Raw genomic sequence first — 14,775 nt, forward strand, 5'->3', positions numbered from 1 at the left:
ATCTGGTGTGTGCGTCACACAGCAAATCTCCATTTAGACTGGCCACACGTGCTAGTGACCACAGTATCGGACAACATAGCCCTACACTCTTCCTCCAAAGCGCTTAGCGTACTTTGTTACCGCAGCGAGTGCCATCGCTTGATGAATGTGCATCTCCTCTGGAAGGTAAGCGACGACGAGGGAACATTCTTAGCTCAGTGTCAGAGAACTCAGTCGGTGCCAAATAAACACAACTGACTGGGGGGGGGGGGGGGGGGGGGGAGGGGTTGTCCGAGAGCCGGTCACCTGCGTGGAGAGCCTGGCCTTTCACTGGTGTTACCAAAGCAACTCAGGGAGAGAAGGCAGAGTTAATGGAACTGGGACGTGATCTGGCAGGCACAGCACAAAAACAAGTTCAAGAGAGGCAAAGGCGGCATTGGAAGCATATTCCAGGTGCTTAACAAGGGACTCCGAACTGGACAGAGAAGACCTCCAGGCCAACAGATGTTAATACAACGGGGTACAGGAGGTGGGGCGGAACGAAGAGGCTGGCAAGCGGTCTCTGCGAAGAGGAAGGGCACTGCAGCATAGAGTGTGGGTGTGAGAAAGCTGGAAGGAGAGGAGAGAAGCTGTGGTCAGAGAACAGGATATATACACTTAAGATTTCTAACGTGGCAAATTTGGAACAATGTTAAAATACAGAAGTGAAGGTCACTGGCGCGGAGCGAAGGTACTACAAGTCAAAGGTATCAGACACCCTGCTTGGGATGACTAATAACTTGACTGAATGTCTTTTAAGATTTTAAGGTGTACAAGGGCAGAGATGATCTTCTGTGGCCCGTACAGCCCAGTGCTGATCACATCAAGTACGCTTGTCCGAATACAGACGAAAGTCAAAGTTCAAACGTTAAAATCATGTGAAAGAAAAGTGGCAACGGTCACACAGCGAAGATAAATGTGAAGGACTCCAATTTATTTGCTCAATAATTATGTAGTTTGACTGAACAGTGTTAAGAACTCTGATGATCACTAACTTTTTAGATTGGTAGCCAAACTCCCAATTTGGAGGTACAAGAGGGTGGCGGAAAGGGTATAAATTATTTCCCAGACTTACTTTTGTCTATAAAACAAAGTAATAGCCAACTGAGCCTTTAGAAGCTTTACTGTAGCCACTTTATTGTAGTGACTTTATTTTACGTGAGAGATAGGTCCTCATAACTTGGATAGACACATTTTTTACAATGGTTCCTATTAATACACTTGCCCTATTAGGGCAATTTGTTATTTTAAAAGAACTCTAAGAGGAAAACTTAAAACCTCATTTGTTTTACATATGGAAGTTGGTATGCTTTTTAAGTGGACACATGATTGTTTATTGTATTTTACATATACTAAACATATATACTACATATACACTTGTATATATATTGCATATCGTTTTTACTTGCCTAGTGCCTATCTTCAGCATTTTTTTTTTCTCTTTCTTGTTTCTCCTACCCCAATTTTGAAAAAAAAATTTTTTTCCCACACATAACTTCTCCACCGAGGGGTTCTGTTTGTCAGAAATAATGGTCCTAAATCTTGAGGCTGGAAAGATAAAGGTGTAAGCTATGCTTAAACCCTCTCTGCCCACAAGACTCATCTTTTCAGCTTTTCTAATTAAGACTTCCGGAGTTCTGCTAATAACCAAGAGAGGACAAAGTTATGACACAGCTATTTCGGCTCAACTCTGAACCAAGCAATAACCCTGCAAAAGTCTGTCCCTCCCTCCCACACTTCACAACTAATCAAAGTAACATGGGAAAAAGGAAGGACTCGTGTCAATAATTACAGCAGTAGGTACTAAAATCGCTGAATCAGAAGAGCCATACATTCTGTTAAGAGTTGCCCCATCTTCCCGTGGGTACATGAACCGCTTCAAGCTTCCTTGCCGGCCCAACTCCCTCTTTTGTTTTCCTTCTGACCAATGATTGTTCCAAAGGTTCAGAGAAATCTGTGAGCCAAGACATTTCCAAGCCAACGGATCCATTTCATTCATGCATGCATACATTACTGTTTATGATTCTGAGCGCTTAGGAACTGCTCAATAAGCAAAACGGACGGGATCCTTGCTCATCTGAAGCATACTTTCTAAAGAACAGAACCTACAACGCCTGCCTCTTTAAAAGCATACTGACTCGGTGACAATTATTGTGATGTACATCATGAGCACTTGCTTTTGAAAAAATTTCCCTCAATAAATTTTTGTTAGACTAATACACAAAACAGTTATTTCTTTGAATTCCAACCAGTGAAAAAACTTGCATAATCACAGATTTTTCTGCTGTTTTGCACTTTCTGAGGAAAAGAGGCATAGGAGAGGAAAACTAAAAGGGATTTTCTTTGTAAATTTCCCAGGCCCTGTAACAGGGTCATTTTAGGCCTAGCAAAATCTTCTACAACCATAATTCAACATTCAATATATACATATGTGTACATATACATGCATACGTAAAATACATGTGTGTGTATATATGTATATTTTTGCGAGTCAAATTATACACGCACACACACACACATTTTTTTTCAATCAACACTGCTTCCTGAGTGGAACCTATGAAACGAGTCCTTTGATTCTTCTAGAAACCTTGTTGGATTTTGATATAGGAAGGTGGGCCTTGAATGAACTTTAGCCCCATAAACAAAGAAAAGTTAAAAGACACTGCATAATAAAAAAGATTTTAATTTGGGGGGGGGGGCGATTAGAAAAGAAACAGGAGGGAGAGAAGGGCACAGAGCCAACCAGAGTGTAAGAGCCCAGAGTTCCCCTGTGACTGTGGCCAAAATGCATTTTAAGAATAGAGATGCCTGGGGCGCCTGGGTGGCTCAGTGGGTTAAGCGTCTGACTCGACCTCTGGTCAAGATCTCGAGTTTAGTGAGTTTGAACCCCGTACTGGGCTCCGTGCTGACAGTTCAGAGCCTGGAGCCTGCTTCGGATTGTGTCTGCCTCTCCCCAATTCGCTTGCTAGCTCTCTCTCTCTCTCTCTCTCACATACACACAAACTAAATAAACATTAAAATAATTTAAAAAAAAAAAAAAGGATAGAGATGCCTAATACACAGTATCCACACTCCTGGCACGGCCGTGTTATAAATGCCTCCCTTTCCCCCAAATCTTCCAAAAAGCTAACCACACCCACAAAGGATTTGTGTCAACCCTTCTTCTTTTCCATTCTTTCCTAGCTCCTGTCCAGCACATCTATCCAACATCTTCATCACAGACATCTCAACCGTTCATTAGCACCTCACTGGACGGGCCGAAGACTAGCTACCTTCTCTTCCCCATTTCTCCCAGCAGTTGCTTTTAACTGCTCCTTCTCCTATCTCCCAACGTTCCACAAGCTCATTCGTGTCGTCATCGCTAAAGGAACAACTAATATTTATTGAGTACTTGTAACATGCTAGGTAGTCTGCCAAGGGCATTACGTGCGTAATTTCATTGGATCCTCAAACCCTACTAGACGGGTACTGTGATCATTTCCTCAATGTTAGGAAACCAAAGCTCAGGATGGGAATTCTACAGGGTAAGCAATGGACTTCAACTCCTGCGCCGACTCCACGGCCAGCTTAACCAGTACACTCTAATGACTCAAGTCAAAAGACCTAGGAATCCTCTCTTATTAATCACATCTAGTCACTTACCTAACCCAACCAAATAAACCTCTTCAACACCATGATAGCTCTTCCTCCGCTCCACTGCCTTCAGAGTAACAGCTAGCTAGCATCTACCAAATCCTCACTACCTGCCAAGCACTATTCTAAAGTAATATACATGGTTTTTTCCCCTTTTATCCCCCAAACCCTACGAAATGAAAAACCTAAAAAAGAAAGGGGTTACGGAGTGAGTGACAGAACCAGATTCAAACCCAGGCAATGCGAACTGAGAAGCCCTGAGCCCTTAACCCCTAGAGCGTAATGCTTCCCTCTCTGTCTCCCATCTGGACCCCCACCATCCTCCAGACTGCCGCAGAGATCTTTCTGGAATACAAATGTTATCGACACGTTCTCCTACTTAAAATTAGCAGCTTTGTATCACTGAGGGGATCAAGTCCAACTTTCTTAATTTGGCATATAGAACCCTTTATGTCTCTGTTCAAGTCAGTTCAACAAGTGCTTGAGTGGCTCCTGTAATCAAGGCAAAGTGCTGAGTTGTCTGAAAGGAATAATATGCCAACCCCTGACTACGACCCCGGCCCCAAACGTTGCGTTCCTCAGCCAGAGACTCCCTGTGGATCTCATAAAGCAACACCCTACATGTCGGTCTCTTTGCCTGGAATGTACCAGGCAAAATTCCTCAGCAACGTGAAGCAGAAGTGCCTAGATGAGGCCTTCCCTAGCAAACCTCAGTCAGAAATGCTCCCTCTTGTAAGTCCCCACAACACTGTGTTCAAAATATAGTGGAACACAGTATGGATCGACTTCCAAATAAGACCGTGATCACCTTCAGGGAAAGAACTGACCCCTGCCATCAATGTCTAGCAGGCAGTAGGCACTCTATCATGTGCTGAACGAATAAAGAATGAAAACGTTCCAACTTGATGCGAAGGGAGGAACAAGACACCCAACGAGGAGCCTTAATACACAAGGGGGCCAAATTAAAAGTAGTGTTACTGTACTTCAGTTCTGATTTGGCCTACATTTTACCCCTCTGGGAAAACCCACACGTGGGACTTCAAGCTCAAGAGGCAAAACTTTTGTCTTCCAAGGCTCAACAAAGCTTTGGCTGGCCAAAACAGATACTAGATCAAAGTCCATTTTCTAAAGGGCTGTGAAGGTGGGAAGCAAATCTGTCAAAAGAAAATAAATTGATCTACTGAGGTCCAACTTCATCAGCGCTGCGTCACAGTAGGTGCAAGAAAAAAAAAAAAAAATCAAAACCTGTCCTGGGACGAAGGCCAATTGACAAATAAGTCCTACCGCTTGCGAGAACGTGAAATTCTTAAAGTGAAGGCAGTCCCCATAAACCGGAGTTCACAACTGTCTTCTCCTGCCACTGCTTTACGCTCAACTTCTGGTTTCCGTGATTTAAAGAGAAACATCTATACAGTTAAGCCCATGCCTGAGTGTACCGCAGCTCCTGGCAGATACGAACGTCTTGATTCCTAATGTTAATTGCAAACTGAAACATCACAAGAAACATTGCGTTCGTCAAAAGTCCTTCGTCTGAAACATATGGCAGAAAGCTTTGAAAGCGAGTGATGTCTTTCCTGAACGGTGCTTTGTGTGCAACTGCTTCCAAATCGAGATCCACATTTTGAAACTACCCCCTCGGAGACGTGTGATCTCCCACCCGCTCCAGCCTCAAGGGAAAGGTGAGAATTCGTAGGCAACAGGCTGGGACGGTGGGTATCTCTCCCTATTCCTTTCCCGGAGAACAAGATCCAACGCAAGGCAGTTAGTGCCACTCTCATTTTCAGCGCGCGCGCGCGCACACGCGCGCGCACACACACACACACACACACACACACACACACAGAGGAAATAAGAAACTCATGCCCACCTCTCCCCTCCTGAAAACAGCAAACGACGCGAGGATCAGCGACCCTGCGGCCGGAACCACCAAACGCCAACAGCCGGGGGCCTCCCGCCTCTCCCAGGCGCCTGGCCGGCGGCGGGCGCCCGGCGCAGGACAACCCGTCCCTTCCTCCCCGGACGAGCGCGGCCAGCCCCACAGCGGGTCCGGGTCCACGTCTCCCGCAGCCCGGGCGAGCCAGGAGCAGAGCCGCGGAGGTCGGCCGCCTCGCCCGGCGCGGCGCTGCCCCGCACCCCGCCGCCGCCCGCACCTGAGGCGGCTGCCCGGGACCCGCGACAGGGCGCGGGGCCAGGCGGGCAGGGCAAAGTTACTCACTGGGAAAGCGCGGCCGCCCGGGGCGCGCGCCGGCTCCTGACGCCGCAGCCCAGCGCCAGCTCCGCTCTCCGCGGCCCGCCGAGGGAGCCGGGAGCCAGTCGGCCTCCGCTACGCGGGGAACCGCCGCCGCCACGGCCGCCACCGCGGATTTCCTGGCAAGAAGCAAACTCTGGCCAAGACTTCACTTCTCAACCGCCCCTGCTGCCTTCCCGGGGGCGAGCGCCGGGGCCGAGCGGCCCAACCCGACACGCGCCTGGGCCAATGGGCGGCAGCGTAGGGCGGGGAGGAGGCGGGCCAGAGAGAAACTCCGCTTATCCCAGAGCTCGGGGGGCGGGCCAGGCCGGGGCCGTCACTCCCGGGTTAGAGTGAGCCCACTCCGCCCTCGCCGCTGGCCCTCCCCCCGCCCGGTCTCGGCTGTCCCCGCCGCTCGCCTGATTCCCCCGCTGAAGACACGCTCAAGAAGTGCCTCTGCGCTCACCGCGGACCGCCGCGAGGAGAGTGGAACAGCTGGGGGGAGGCAGTGAGCATCTAGGGGAATCGGGTTGGGGGCAGGAGAACAGGTGGCGCAGGAAAGCAGAAATATAGGTGTGTCGGGGGTGAGAGGACTCTGGGGTAAGGTGGTAGGGACAGGGGGGCTGACCGGGCCGAGAAAGGCGAGGGGAGTAGGAGATCGAAGAAGGGAGAAGGGTTTTTGGCGAAGAAGAACACCCGCGGAGAAGAGAGAGAGGAGAGGTACAAAGGAAAAAGGAGGGCGGGGAGCGAGTCTGGGTGGTGAAAGGTTGCCGAGGCGGAGGCAGGAGAGCACCTGGGAACAAAGGTGAGAGGGAGGTTCTGCAGGTGAAGGAGGTTTATGAAGCTAAAAGGGTAAAAGGAAAAGGAAGTGCAAAGCAAAGGAGGGCGTACGTATTCCAAGTGTAGGAAAGATCCTAAGAGAGAAAGGGCGGGGGCAGGGGGGAGAAGAGCAGTTTTCCTTCCAAACTCTCCTCTACGAACGCTTGTCCTTTGACCCATTTGAGGTGTGCAGCCGCAAGGTCCCGGATGACGCAAACTCAGACTTAAACCCATCCTATTCTGTTGTAAAATTCATCAAGGTGTATCGATCAACTATAGTTTAAACCTGTCATCCCACGAACACCACCCCCCTACCCCCTCCTGGCTTGGGGTCCCGCCAGGGAGTAACACGGGTGGAGCAGCAGATCTTAAAGGCCCGATTCCGCCCTAAGAAGGAAGGTGATTTGGGGGCCGACAGGTAAGGCCCCGCCCCCTTCGCCATCACCTGGGGTAAGGTGCCGAGAGCTGAACCCAAGCGCCCACGGGCGGTTCTCGGCCTCGAGAGGGGACAGGAGCCCGACCCCACCTCTCCCCGCTGGCTCAGCGGACAGACTAAGCTCTGGGAACTCCAGGTGAGCAACTCGGACCTCGCCACCGCCCTCTTCGCGCCGGGGGCGGGGCCTGTGGGCGGGGCCTCCGGGCGGAGCGTACACGCCCCGCCCAGCGGCTGGGCAGTGCCGCGCCGCTGCGGCTCCTCCCCCCTCCTTCCGTCTTCGGCTCCTTCCGTCGGTCGTTCCTTCCTTCCTGCTCCGCCTGCACGTTTCGCGATATGGGTTAGAGCCTCCGATCCAGCAGCACCACCTGAGGATCCCGGAAGCCGCCCCCGCGATGGAAGAAGACCAGGAGTTGGAGAGGTAACGGCCGTGGAGGCGGGTGGGCAGTGGGGGGGGGAGGCGGGCGGGAGGAGCGGGCCGCGCCCTGCGCCCCGAGCGGGTGGCGGAGGGGCCGGTGGTCGGCCGGGGCCTCCGCCTCCACGGCCCGGCCAGACAGCGAGCGCCTGGCTGGGAGGACAGGGGAGGGGAGAGAAGTGGGCGCCTGAGCGGGGAGAGGGGGCCCCGACTGGGAAGAGAGGGGAAGACACATGGATGTTTTGGAGTAGAAACGCTCAGTACCACTAGATGTCCTGGAGGGAGCACAAGTTGTGAGGCCGGACTTAAGTCCCCACATTGCCCCACCCCCAGTTAAAACAGCGAGAGTAAATAAAGCTAACGTTAGATCGCGCACCAGGCCACTGTTCTCCGAGTGCCGCTATTGGTGCGTTCAGTCAGGCCTAAGCCCCTGTAACTGCGGTCCAAATTACTCTGTGCGCTCAGTTCTCTTCCTCCCTCCTGCTTGATTTACATATCCCGGAATTTCCATTCCAGTTAATCTCCTGAAAATGGAAACCATAGTGGGGCCTGCACGATGGTAATCTACAGTCTGTTTTTAAAAAGATCTATGTTTTTCTACGCCTTTAAACATTTCTACGCCTTTTCATTCCCTAGCAGAGCCCACCCTGTTGTAATCTTATCCTTTTCTTATGACTGTGCCAAAAGGAGATTTTAACAAACATTTGTGTGTTCAGGGGACTCCCCTGTGGCCATGTGGACGGTCCGAGGGGGTGGGGAAAAAACCGGAGGCAATAATGACATACTTACTGATAGACTATGTGGAGGCAGGAAAATAAGGGGCTAATCCTAGCGGTTCTGTGTAATTGGAGTGCATTAGAGTATAATGTGTTGCCAGTGTGATACAGTAAATGCAAAAAAAAAAAAAAAAAAGCTAGTTGCAAAACCATATTCAGTATGATCTCATTTTTATAAAAAATATGTGTGTAGAAAAATATCTGGATTGAAGACCTCAATGGCTGAAGGCGAGAGGAAGACAGCCCTGGAAATGGTCCAGGCAGCTGGAACAGATAGACACTGTGTGACATTTGTATTGCACGAGGAGGACCATACCCTAGGAAATTCTCTTCGTTACATGATCATGAAGAACCCGGAAGTGGAATTTTGTGGTTACACTACAACCCATCCTTCAGAGAGCAAAATTAATTTACGCATTCAGACTCGAGGTACTCTTCCAGCTGTGGAGCCGTTTCAGAGAGGCTTGAATGAGCTCATGAATGTCTGCCAGCATGTGCTTGACAAGTTTGAGGCCAGCATAAAGGAATATAAGGATCAAAAAGCAAGCAGAAAGGAGTCCACATTCTAGTCCCTTACGCACTATACAGGGAGGACTGTCCTCTAGGATATTGTCTTCGTGATCTGGCCAAAAACCCAGAAATAGAAGTTTGTGATCACGACCCGATGTGTTCTTCAGCAAGGCGTGCTTCTAGCTCTTACCCATTACAGCTGTTGGAATCCCCGCAAGAACCTTTGTATTCATCTAATAAATTCCCTCTTTCATTTAAACTAATTTGAGTGGTTTCTGTTGCTTCGTCTGGAAGATTGGCTCTTTCAGGGTTGTTTGTTTTTCTTTTAATTGAGTCAGCAGTGAAAGTAAGCTATGAGAAAATTACAGGCCTTGAAAGGACTTTGATCAAGGGAATTCAAAAGAATATGCAGTATGCATTCATGGCTGTGATTGGGGGAGAAGGAGAGATGCGATGGAGCCTGACCCCAGCTAGACTGTGATTGGTTTAAAAAAAAAAAAAGGTGGAAATGGGAGGAGGGTTTAGCTTCTTGTTGGGTACTTTTTAGTAACTCATGGGAGAATTGCATTCTTTGCTATGACTTAGGTCGGGGAAGGGGCAAGGGTGGGGAATAATTTGAAAGAATTGTGAGAATTATGGTTTCACAGGGAGGTTAGGTAGGATCTAGCACCATCTCTGTGGCAGCATTTATAGGATAGATACCAGTTTCCCGCTTTAATTTCAGGACACTAATAAAATATTTTGTCGGAAATGAGCTAAGTAGGTCAAGAGAGTTTATACTATAAAAGGAGGAAACTGGAGTGACCAGATAACATTTTCAGTCCTTAGGTGGGTATCTAGGTATAGCCCAGGGTTACATTAAGGATGGGGAGAAGGAAATTCCATGTTGGGAAAATGATTTTTTTTTTTTTTACTTAAAATATTAGCGAACCGCTTCTAAGCTGTCCTGTTAAACCTCATCAACCTCGTCTCATACCTGTCCTGCCCCACCTTGACTCTTCTTTCACCCTAAATCTCTGTCAGCCTTTGAACCTGAGCACCCCACCCCCAGCACTCTTTGCTTTGGGGCCTTTGTTTTTGCTGTTCCGTCTTCCTGGAACACTTTTACCCTGCCGTACTCTAGGAGAGAACTTAACATGTCCGACTCCGTACCCTAGTTTGGGTAGTTGTGTGTGCTTTTGTTATACTCCTGGGTTTCCCGGTCTCGGATTTACTAGGCTGTTGTTAGCGCTTCTGCTGTCTGCCCACCGTACTGGCTTGCAGCACAATGCCTGATAGACAATTAGACATTTCCAATTTCTAATCTTGGTAAGGAAGTCAGGGAAGCTCCTCCAGAGATTACAGGAAGAGGAGGGGCTAGCTGCAAAAAACGAGAGAATGCATTCTGGTGGAATAGCTGTGCATGGGTCCTGAAGCAGAAAGCTGGTGGTCTGAGGAATTAAAAGTATTGAAAGATTTGCTTCTCTGTAGCATGGTAAGCAAGGAGGAGAAAGAAGGGCCTATGCTGTGGATTTGGTAGGAAGGAGAGCTGGGGTGGTAAGGGGTTTGGATTTTAAGTACAATGGGAGTGACATCTGAATACTTTGATGACCGTAGAGGAGTGAGTTGTAGAGAGGCCAGAGTAGAAGCGGAGAAGCTGTAAGAGTGCCATTGGCCTGGAAGGGCAGCAAGCTAGCAATGGACAAGAGAGGGTTGATTTGAAATACACTGTAGAACTGAACCTCAGGAATCGGATGTGGAAGGTGAGAAAACGTGACCTCCATCTAAGTTTGGGGCCAAATTACTGAAATGGGAAGCTTAAGGGGAGACATGGGTTGGAAAGTGGAAAAGGTAACTGGAGTCAAAAATTCCATTGTGAACGTGGTAGACGGTAGATATGTGAGTTGGAGGCCCTGAAAGATATTTAGGCTAGAGACTTTGTGAGTTCTTCAGATCATGCCACCAGGGTTGTGGGATCGAGCCCTGCGTTGGACTCTGTGCTGAGCGTGGAGGCTGCTTAGGATTCTCCCTCCCTCTCTCTCTCCCTCCCTCCCTCCCTCCCTCTCTGACTCAATCAAATTTTTAAAAAGTGAGTCGTTGCCATAAAAATGATGTATGTATGTATTTCTATGGAGAAACTGGAGTCTGATAAAAAGAAGTGGGCCCAAGACCAAGCTCTGGGCAAGCTAGCTCAGTACTAAAGATTGGGTATAAAAGTAGCAGCCAGTGAGGTATAGAGGGTAGAGTCGTGGAAGCCAGTGCCTTCAAAGAGGGAAGAAATGGCATTGAATGAGTCACGTGAGGCCAGAAAAGTGCTGATTGACATTAACAGGTTGTTGGGCACTAGGCGTATTCGTTTAGTGCCCAACAGGGCTAAACATTAGCACTCACTGTATAGGAAAAGGACTTAGTTTGGGTTTTCCAATCAAGCAGGTACACCGTAGGGCACTGACGAGCTGAATGTTACTGGGAGCAGGGATGAGGGAAGGTCAAAGTCCTAGGGCCAGGATAGTGTTCTCCTAGAGTGATCCAGAAGAGATTCTGGAAAGCCAATGTCACTGCAAGGAAATTAGCCCTTGAAGATGTCGGGAACGTCTAAAAGGATAGGTGAGAATCAAAAACGTTTGCCTCTGAGGATTCCTATGGGGATGGGAAACAGGGTTATTTAACTGAAGTGTAATACCTCTGAACCAAGACCTCCAGGAGATGAAAGCAAGGCTTAATTAGTGGACATAGAGGTGTAGGATGATGATCATAGACTGAAGTAATTAATAGCAGTACATGTGGGAAATGCACTCACGTGACTACCTCCATATCACGTGGCTTCGTTGCTCCGAAGATTTATCATCACTGATCTTGCGACTTGCGGTCTTGAATCTGCTTAGAGTGGCCGTAAATGCACAGGTTGATGCAAAACAGCTTTAGAAAGGCAGATGGGTGGAAGGAAAAGACTGAGGGCAGGACTGGAGGGGTAACCAAGAGTCGGGTATGAGTGGGAACAATCTGCATAAACTCTGTGGCATCTGACAGAAGATTGAATTGGTCCTTAAAAGGGTAAGGGAGATAAACAGGAGTCAAATATATTTATATATAAACTGTGAAAAAATAACTTGATCCGTACCTCTGATTTGCTAATAGCTTTTCACTGAAACGAATATTAATGATTTAAAATCAGAAATCTCGTTCAGCTGTAAAGCACTGTGCCTTTTAAAGAGCCAATCATTAAATAAAGTGATTACATACCAAAGGCTTTTAATAAATAATAATTTGAGTACTTACACAGCACTTTCTATTTTCAAAGCACTTTACAAACTAATTATTTATAAATTGCATATAGCTGTAACATCTAAGTGCTCTAATTAGTTGGTATAACACACAGGTGCCTACAAAGTCTCTGTAGGGATAAAAAAAAGAAAAAAAAGTATACATAAAAAGACCATTTAGTGCCATTCTGACCAAAGAGTGTCTTGCATTTCTAGAAATTTGAGATCATATCAAGTTCTATGGCCCACCATTCCCCACCCTTCTTTTTGTTTCCTTGAAATATTAAAATTATAGATAGTCCCCAGATCACTAGACAAGAATCTTTTTGTCGGCATAAACTTTTGTAACATCCCTTAGACTGGACTCCTAGGAAGTATACCCAAATCGACCAGTGTGTGCTTTCAAATACTTATAAAGACCCCAAATCCAGCCTTTTGTGCTTAGATTCTTGGGGGTTCTTTGTTGGTCTCTATTTGGAACTTTATAAATTATCCAGGTACAGTTATTGTGTGATTTGCAATTTTTTAATGAATGCTTTCCATATCTAAATTATTGGGGTCCGTATTGTACAGCAAATACGGACCCAGTAGGGGCACAGCCCTAAGAAATGGTGGAGTCTGTCCTAAAAAGCCTTATGTGGTTTGGAGAGGGCAGACAGAGTTATACACATGAAAAAGGAAACAGAGTGCGTTTACGATGAAGTGCTTTAACGTGCGGTGCAGAGTATTATGTGCTGAACACAGACCGGAATGAGAGAGAGATGCTCCTGAAACAAGGATTGTTCCAGGAGCATCCACTCTGCCAGCCACCATCCCAGGGACTGCGGATGGCAAACAAGACGGCCACAGCCTGCCTTCCAGCACCTCATGGGGTATTGAAGGTGGCACGCCTGAAAAATAAATCGACTGTTCCAGGATAAGTCGTTTTCTCTTTCTCAGTACAAAGGGGCCATTAAAGATACCTAAGCTTGGGAACACCCCCAGAGTTGTGTTGTGTTGTGTTTCATCCCATGCCTGTGCAGAATGGATGAGCGGAAGGAAACATTGTAAGACAGTGCGTTAGGCGGCATTTATGTAAGGAGAGCTTAAGTGTAGGAATGGAGATAGGAGGATAGGAAAACTGCTCAGAAAGAAGGAAAATACTTGGAGACAGATTCTGTATAGCAGTAAAGGAAAAATAAAGATTGCAAATGGCCCCATATCCGTGTCTTTTAACCCCTTGTTTTTCTACCACTCCCTCACAACCAAAACCAGTGTGGCAGGATTTATCATCTCCACTCCTCCCCAACTTGTCCTTGCTTACGGAAGTCAGTAGTGTGCACCTCGCCCTTACCTCTTTTCCTCACTCGTGTCGGAATTCACATCTTTTTTTTTTTTTTTTTTTTTTAATTTTTTTTTTTTTTCAACGTTTTTATTTATTTTTGGGACAGAGAGAGACAGAGCATGAACGGGGGAGGGGCAGAGAGAGAGGGAGACACAGAATCGGAAACAGGCTCCAGGCTCCGAGCCATCAGCCCAGAGCCTGACGCGGGGCTCGAACTCACGGACCGCGAGATCGTGACCTGGCTGAAGTCGGACGCTTAACCGACTGCGCCACCCAGGCGCCCCGGAATTCACATCTTTAACAAGGCTGAGAATCCAGGGCGACAGGTGACAAGATTGGGGGTGGGGAGAGGAGGTCAGGGCACTGAGCGGACTGGCTCTTGCTGCTGCTGGCCCTCAACAAGTTGCTCTCCTCAAAGGGAACCTTCCTGTCTTCCTTCCTTCTTTCCTTCCTTCCTTCCTTCCTTCCTTTCTCATTCATTCATTCATTCATTCCATAAATATTATTGAGCACATACTATATGCATACACAGTTTAGGTAGTAGGGATACAGCAGGGAACAAACTGACCCACAAGCAGTTTATTTTTTAATAGCAGATACATAAAATAAATAACGTGATGTGACTTAAGGTAGTGGTATAAATGGAAGGTAAAGGATAGGGATGGGAAGGGCGAGAGAGTGAGTAGCTAGTGAAGGCCTTTCAGAGAAGGTGACGTGTGAGCAGAGAAATAAAAGAGACCAAGGATGAATGAGACTGTACCTAGAATTTTCTAAAAACTGAGATGATTCAGCAGTGAAAAAGCTAAATTGTGAACCTCTTTAAAGGAATAAACTTCTCCGCATTGTGTGTGTGTGTGTGTGTGTGTGTGTGTGTGTGTAGTTTTTATCCGTGTCTAAAATTATATCACTTATATGTGCATGTACTTATATAGTAAAGAATAATTACAGTAAAGAATATTCAGTTACTGGGACAGTAGGATATTGTAAAAGTTTTAGATCGGCTAATACATATACATTTAGATATGTATATGTATTAGGGGAATTTATTTTAATGGGCCCTTTTTCCTTTTTCTTTGTGTGTGTGTGTGTGTGTGTGTGTGTGTGTGTGTGTGTGTGTAAGTATATCTTAGGAGGAGAAACTGATGTGCTCGGGATCCTGAATATCTTTTAGCGGATGAATTAAGAGGTTGCATTGTTGGAATCATACTGCCTGGGTCTTGGCCTTGGCCCAAAGACTCTTTAACTATGTGGCCTTGGACAAGTTATTTGACCTCTTTCTGTCTGAGTTTCCTCATCTGTAACATTGAGATAACGATAACAGTTGCCATATAGAAATATAACTATTAATTTAGATAATCTATCGAAAGTGCTTAGGGCA

At 47.2% G+C, this 14,775-nt stretch overlaps 3 protein-coding genes across 5 annotated transcripts in view; 2 read left to right on the top strand and 1 right to left on the bottom strand.

The window, feature by feature from the left end:
- The window catches only part of LNX2 (ligand of numb-protein X 2), an 80,083-nt gene extending 74,092 nt beyond the window's left edge, over positions 1-5,991 (bottom strand). For 2 of the 3 annotated variants that reach the window (XM_047862538.1, XM_047862282.1), the window contains exon 1: positions 5,867-5,991. The gene's annotated coding sequence lies outside the window, so the exon portion shown is untranslated. Of the gene's footprint in view, positions 1-5,518; positions 5,609-5,866 lie in introns of those variants that run through there. The other variant, XM_047862456.1, reaches the window with a different exon arrangement.
- Positions 5,992-7,418: 1,427 nt separating this feature from the next.
- LOC125167840 (DNA-directed RNA polymerases I and III subunit RPAC2) lies at positions 7,419-9,094 on the top strand. The gene is made up of 2 exons (XM_047862670.1): positions 7,419-7,551; positions 8,515-9,094. Exons 1-2 carry the CDS (start codon positions 7,526-7,528, stop codon positions 8,888-8,890), a joined length of 402 nt encoding a protein of 133 aa, XP_047718626.1. The 5' UTR covers positions 7,419-7,525; the 3' UTR covers positions 8,891-9,094.
- The window catches only part of LOC125167890 (protein POLR1D-like), a 49,648-nt gene continuing 42,300 nt past the window's right edge, over positions 7,428-14,775 (top strand). Inside the window, exon 1 of the mRNA XM_047862798.1 lies at positions 7,428-7,551. Within this exon, the coding sequence (XP_047718754.1) occupies positions 7,526-7,551 (26 nt within the window). The 5' untranslated portion in view covers positions 7,428-7,525. The remainder of the gene's footprint in view (positions 7,552-14,775) is intronic.

This window comes from Prionailurus viverrinus, chromosome A1 (assembly GCF_022837055.1).
Source record: "Prionailurus viverrinus isolate Anna chromosome A1, UM_Priviv_1.0, whole genome shotgun sequence".
Taxonomy (NCBI): Eukaryota; Metazoa; Chordata; class Mammalia; order Carnivora; family Felidae; genus Prionailurus; species Prionailurus viverrinus.

Bases quoted from the DNA above. Each gene is read 5' to 3' on its own strand.
- LOC125167840 (XM_047862670.1), top strand. From the start codon at position 7,526: ATGGAAGAAGACCAGGAGTTGGAGAG. The intron at 7,552-8,514 runs GTAACGGCCGTG...ATATGTGTGTAG, and splicing joins GAAGACCAGGAGTTGGAGAG to AAAAATATCTGGATTGAAGA.